Source organism: Mastomys coucha, unplaced genomic scaffold (assembly GCF_008632895.1).
Source record: "Mastomys coucha isolate ucsf_1 unplaced genomic scaffold, UCSF_Mcou_1 pScaffold21, whole genome shotgun sequence".
NCBI classification, from domain to species: Eukaryota; Metazoa; Chordata; class Mammalia; order Rodentia; family Muridae; genus Mastomys; species Mastomys coucha.
The window spans coordinates 56983009-56989639 of NW_022196904.1; the positions used below are offsets into that span (position 1 = coordinate 56983009).

Here is a 6631-nt window from a genome sequence, read left to right on the forward strand (position 1 = left end):
GGCCTCGAACTCAGAAATCCGCCCGCCTCTGCCTCCCAAGTGCTGGGATTAAAGGCGTGCGCCACCAAATTCAAGTTTTTTAGAGGCAAAACTTGGAACTGGATTCTCAAGGTTGGACAGCACCCTCAGCTATGTACTTAGGCCAGAGGCTGGCTGTGAATACTCACTCTGCCCTTCTTCCAACCCCATCTCCTCCTCTGGGAAATGCCCACTGGTGTTTGTCAAAGGGCATTCATTTTCTAAGGGAGCAAGAGGGCTTAGAGTGTGTCCTGAAGCAGAGAACACTGAGACAAAAGCCTTCCTATTTCTACTCCAGAGCTGTCCTTGGCCTCTCTCTTAGCATCAGTTCCTGCTGGCATGGGCTGTGACTCAATAGTCTTCTCTCTGTCCAGTCTCCTGCTATAGTTACAACAGCATTTCCCAGGACCAGTTGACTCACTTCAGTGTTTTGATTCATGACAAACCCAGAGGAAACAGTGCTGGACTACTTCATACATGGGTTGGCTCCTTGGAGTGCTAATAATTGAATATAGGTTGATATGGAAGAAATTAAATTTAACAGAATTTCATTCTTCTGGATTCACATTTGAGCTTTTGATAATGTACTAAAGAGCAAATCTAGTATTCTGAGCTTCATGTGATTATTATATGTCCCCCCTGTTTTTATATCTTTTTACAAATCTGAAAACCAGGGGTTGGAGAGATGGCTTAGCAGTTTAGAGCACTGGATGTTCTTCCAGAGGTACTGAGTTCAATTACCAACAACCACATAGTGGTTGTCAACCATCTATAATGGAATCTGACCATCTCTAATGGGATCTGATGTACTTTTCTGGCATGCACCATATATGAACACAGAACACTCATATATAAATAAATTAAACAACAACAAAAACAAAAACAAAATATGAAAACTGTTCTTAGGGCCTAGCTAGATTTAGCCCATGGGCTGGAAGATAATTTGGCCAACCCTACTTAATAAGTAACCAGAAGTCATTTGAAGTCACATCAAAGCAACTGGCCTTTATGCAAATATTTTCATCATAGAGTGTTAGGTTAGGCTATCATACATGCTTCAGGGCAGCATGAGCAGGCCTGTGCCAGGGTTGTGTCTTGTTGCATTCTGAACATGGCCACCTCTGCTACAAGCACCCCTTTCTATGATCCCATCTCAGTGACTTTGGCTGAAAAGCAAGGCTACCTTGGGCCTGAGTGAAGAATTACATGCCCATGTCTTGCTTCTGAACCCTCATTTGTTCATCTTTGATGTATGCAGCATTAAAATTATTCCTTTGTATTTTTAAGGGGAAGGGTGATGTTAAAGCTCAGGGTCTGAATGCTTGGTTTTCTCAGCTTTCCCGCTACCTTGTCATAGACATAACTCCCTAAGAGACTTGGGCAAATTACTTATTGTTTTGTTTTCTAGCCCCAGCTGTAACATGAGAAGTCATATCAATCCCTTATGGTATATTATAATGTTTATCTCATTACTGTTTGAAATTTTTCCAAGTTTTTAGGCAAAAAACAGGGGGAAATGGCATGCAGACTTCAAGGTCCCTTCATGGTTAAAATATAAGCCCAGCCTCATGTTGTTACTAAATCATGACTCACTCTTGATCCACAGTCGTGATCTAACTCAAGGCTCATACCCAAGGCTAGTGCCTTCCGTCAACAGCTGGGGGTAGAGAGGGCACTATGTGGTGGTGGGAGGCAGGGCCTCCTTTTGGTGTTCTCCCAAGGATGTATGACCCATGGTTTCTTTGAATAGTTGTCAAGTTCCATCTGTGGCTCAGACCTTCCCCAGGTGGTTTTCAAGCAAGACTTCATCTAATTGTTTTTAAATGTTATGCCATGAGCATTTTAACTGAATGTAGTTTCTCTCTTCATTTTCAGTCTGCTAAGATGTTTTCCTATGCTGGATGGAAGCAGACCTGTAACGCCCTGTTCTTCATCTTTGCTGTCATATTCTTCATTAGCCGATTCATTATTTTTCCATTCTGGTGAGTAGACAAGGCGCCATATCCTGCCTTGTGACAGTCACAACTCCATCCCTTCACAGCTTTACTAAAAAACAAAACATTGTAGCTTATGTATAAGATGGTGACACGGTAAGGTAGGGAGTGGGTAATCACACATCTGTACCCGTGTCTGATTTCATGTCGGGATACTGTCAGGAAGACCAGTGGCATGGTGGGGCTTTTTCTTATTCTTTGACCAGAAGAGAAGCAGCATAGAGTGATATCAGGCCATCCTTTTGTGAGGTCCTGAAAAATGATAGACCCTGACTAGTACCCCAGCGGCCCCTCCCCTCCACACCCTGTCCTGGCAGAGAGTGTTCAGAAGGCTCATCCATCCACTCCAAAGCTGCTCTTTCTGGTGGAGCAGAGCCTAGCTAGTTCTGCAGCTGGAGGTGGGGCTGCTCTCCCTGCATTGTTGTTACATCTCCTGTTTAGGAGAGGAGGACACAGGAAGCAGGTGGAGCCAGAAAGGGAGTGAGGGTGATAGCTTTTCTTGCCATATTCTGAGATCCTACTGTGTGCTGAGCCTTTCCTGAGGCACTAAAATCAGTGCTTGTAACTCCCAGATGAGTTCTCATTTCACAGATGCACTGGGGCCCAGAAGTTTGAAGGCAGGCCTTGAAATCTGTGACCTCTGACCTACATCTTCTGCACTCCAGAGCCCAGCCTTTGGCCCCACCTCTCTTTCTAGGCCAAGTTCCTCCAGGGCCATTTGCATTTTAATGGCTGCCCAGCAAGTTTGCCAGGTTGGCTGTGGGTCTTCCCTGAACATCCTGGTCACAGGGGTGTGGTGAGTTCCACCCCATGATTAAGGAACTGGGACAAATGGCATCTTGCCAGGTGTAGCTAGAAAGAGGTATCCTGAATGTTTCAATGCCTTTCTAAAATCAGCTTTCCCTGCTGCTCTTGTAAGGAACGCCACACCCCTGTGAAAGGCTCCTTGAATATTTCCACCCACCTCTGGAACCTCCTCTTTGGCCACCCTGCCCTGCCACCTCTCTCCCCTAAATAAGTTTTAAACCACAGAGCTCTCAATATGGAGGCTCCTTCAACCTCCTGAATTTCCCATCATGCCTCCCTGGGGGATTCTGTATATGCAGTGAAAGACTCCTTCTCCACCACAGTCCTGTCTTCTGCCTTCACTTTCCACAAGCAGAAGCAAGGACGACGCCAGTCTTGCTTTAGTGAGACTCTCCGTACTCCACACCCCACTCTTCCTGTGAATTAAAGTGAGTGATTGATATGTTTGGCAGTTCACCTTACCTGGTAAACTGTGAAAAGAAGGGTTTTTAGTGTTTTTCTCAGTTTTGGCACTGACAGATTTTTGGTAGGAGACTAGGTAAGGGTCAAGTACTTGAGAACAATACAGATGACCACAGGACGTGGCTATGGCTTTGGGAATCTGCCTGTGGGTAAGGCACACCCATGGGACAACTGCCACTGCACAGCAGGCTAGAGTCAGCCCAGATGCTAAGCCCAGAGACCCAGGTTATAAATTCAAGGGTAATCAGAATAGCATGGGGACCTTTATTTCTGGGGGGTGAACACACGCAAAAACATACAAACATCATGATATGGGCTAGGCATGACTCTGTGTAGAGTCTTGCCTAGCATGCACAGGACCCTGGGTTCAATCCTCACTACCAGAAATTTACTAAATAAATAAATAAATAAATAAATAAATAAATAAATAAATAAAAAAGAGGTTGCAGCAACATGTAAGTTACCCACAATCAGTAAGTAACCTCATACCCATGGGGTGAGGGGCTTGTTCCTGTAATGACATTTATAATTTTGTACAATGATATAGGCTAATACATTTCTTAACAGAAAATAGTCAGATATCATATACAAACAGCACACAAAAGAACAAATGAAAATAGTAACAAAAAGAAAGTGAAAATAGTGGCTTCCTATAAAGCAAAGTGTCATATAAACAGGCAGAGCTCTTTTCCATGGAGACTGACAGAACATTTTGCTCAGGATCCCAGGAAGTGATGCCATTATATTGGGCACAAGAATGCAATGTAAGTTGTGTGTGTTGCAGGAAAGCAGCTGAGCAATATAGTGTCACATGCAATGAGTGTAGTGTCTTGGGTCCAGGAGTTTAGCGTCTCTAGAGGGAGAACTGAGCAATCTTAATATGTTTCTCAAGTAATTCCCACCATATTCTTTACAATATAATGAGAATTTGGGAAAGAACTGTCTTATCAGGGGAAAGTTAAGTTGCGTTGTATTCATGGAATGGATCCCATGCAGCTGTTAGGATGGCGAACTATGGCTTAGATTCAACTCTAGTTCACACTCTGGTTTTTTGATCCGCATTCACCTAGCCACTCATTAATTATGTGCAAAGTGCCATAGAGCTGTTCTTTTCTTACAGTGACAGGGCTAAGTAGTTGCAACAGAGACCAGATGACCAGTGGTAGCCTGAAGTATTTATTGTCTTTTCCTTTTTTATTTTTATTACTTTTTTATTTTTTTGAGGTTATAAAACAATTACATCATTTCCCCCTTCCCTTTCCTCCAAACTCTCCAATGGTCTCTTTTTCATGGTTTCTTTCAAATTCATGCTCTCTTTTTTCATTATTGTTACACACACACACACACACACACACACACACACACACACACACACGTATATATTATTATATACATTCATAGCTCTCAATACATAAATGCAACCTGCTCAGTCTGTATAGTTTTGCATGTACTGTTTTCAGCATTGGCTACAATATCACTGTGCTCTTCCCTGGGGAAAACTGCTGTCAGCTATGAGCACACTTCAGTTGCCTGTGGTTCTTTGTGTAGGGCTGAGGTCTTGTCACCTTTCTCTGTCCATGTGAGCATGTCTGTTGCTGTTGTTCTTGGTCAGCTCATGTTTAGGCAGTCATGCTGGTGAGACTGTATGGGTGTAGCTTCTGACATTCTCACAATCTCACAGCAAACTCCCTGGTCCTCTGGATCTTTCAGCCTCCTGGCCTCTTCTCAGTAACCCTGATGCATAAGGGAGTTGTACTGTAAATGTGTCCACTGGGACCAGGTTCCATGACTCTGTATTTTGATTGGTTGTAGGTTTCTATAATGGTCCCCATCTGTTGCAGAGAGAAGTTTCCTTGATAAAGGTTAAGAACTATCCTTATATGTGGGGATAAGGTCAAATTTTAGACTGGTAGTTAGGGATTATACTGGTTTAGTGAGATGATGGCCATGGCTGAGGAATCTTCTTCAGGATCTGTGACGTCACTAGCCCTGTGTAGAACAGAAGTTTGCTTGCTTCTGTTATACAGCTACATTCATTAAGATGAAAAGGTGTCTGTGACATGGAATAGGAAAAATCAGGGTCCCAAATCATATGTGTAGTGTTATCCTTGACATATGAAGTCATGTAGGTGGAAGATAATATCCTTAAATATCATCAGGTTTTTAGGAATTTTTTAAACTACATTTTGAATTACAAAAAAATATAGTAGAGTTATATTTTTGAGTTAAAAAGTAAACTTAAGAGGTCTCTACATGAAAATAGGTGAGTTACATGAAGAGTTTTTTAACAGGCCATCCTTGAGTTTGAACTCATATAACTCATACCAGAGGAAGCAGTGAAGAGCAGAGCAGACAGATGTAGAGGAACCCTCGAAGTCTTGCAAGTGATGCCTGTTCAGCTTAACTTGAGTTTTAAATTAGGAAACTTTAGAACCACCAATTACTGGTTGTGGTGGTTTAAATATGGTTGGCCCAGGAAGTGGCACTATTAGGTGATATGACCTTATTGGAGTAGGTGTTGGAGGAAGTGTATCACTATTGGGGTGGGCCTTTCTCATAGCTTCCTGGAAACAGTCTGCTCCAGAATTCCTTTGGATGAAGATGTAGGACTCTCAGCTCCTCTAGCACCATGCCTGCCTGGACTCTGCTGTGCTTCCTGCCATGATAATAATGGACTGATCCTCTTAACCTATAAGCCAGCCCTAATTATTAAATGTTATCTTTTATAAGAGTTGCCTTGGTCATGGTGTCTTTTCACAACAATGGAAACCCTAACTAAGACACTGGTAGAAAAACCCAAATAAGCTATTCATAAATTTCTGATGGCCTTATCATTTATAATTTTAGAAAACAATGTGACAATGTTTGGTACTCTTCAGAATGATCCTTGGACTTCTGCATCTTTAATGTACACTTGGAAAAGAGCACCTCTCTTTTATGAATATATGCTTCTAAGATCTTCTATTTGGGAAAAACTAGATACTTCAAGGTTTTTGAGCAGTATAAAATGATTTTGGGATAAATGAATTTAACTGTTGTCTTGGTCACTGTTATCTTGCTGTGAAGAGACACCACGACCAAGGCAGCTCAATAAAAGAAAGCATTTAATTTGGAACTTGCTTACAGTTTCAGAGGTTAGTCATTTATCATCATGGTGGGGAGCATGCAGGCACACAGGCAGACATGGTGCTGGAGGAGCTGAGAGTTCTACATCCTAATCTATAGGCAGAGAGAGAAATACTAGGCCTGGCATGGGCTCTTAAAAAACCTCAAAGCACCAGTGATACACGTCCTCCAACAAAGCCATACTTACTCTAACAGGTCACACTTTTTTTTTTTTTTTTTTTTTT

At 42.3% G+C, this 6631-nt stretch overlaps 1 protein-coding gene across 2 annotated transcripts in view; it reads left to right on the top strand.

Moving 5' to 3' along the window:
- The window catches only part of Cers3 (ceramide synthase 3), a 93553-nt gene that overhangs the window by 60070 nt on the left and 26852 nt on the right, over positions 1-6631 (top strand). For both annotated transcript variants that reach the window (XM_031386935.1, XM_031386936.1), the window contains exon 9: positions 1894-2000. In XM_031386935.1, coding sequence (XP_031242795.1) covers positions 1894-2000 — 107 coding nt within the window. The remainder of the gene's footprint in view (positions 1-1893; positions 2001-6631) is intronic.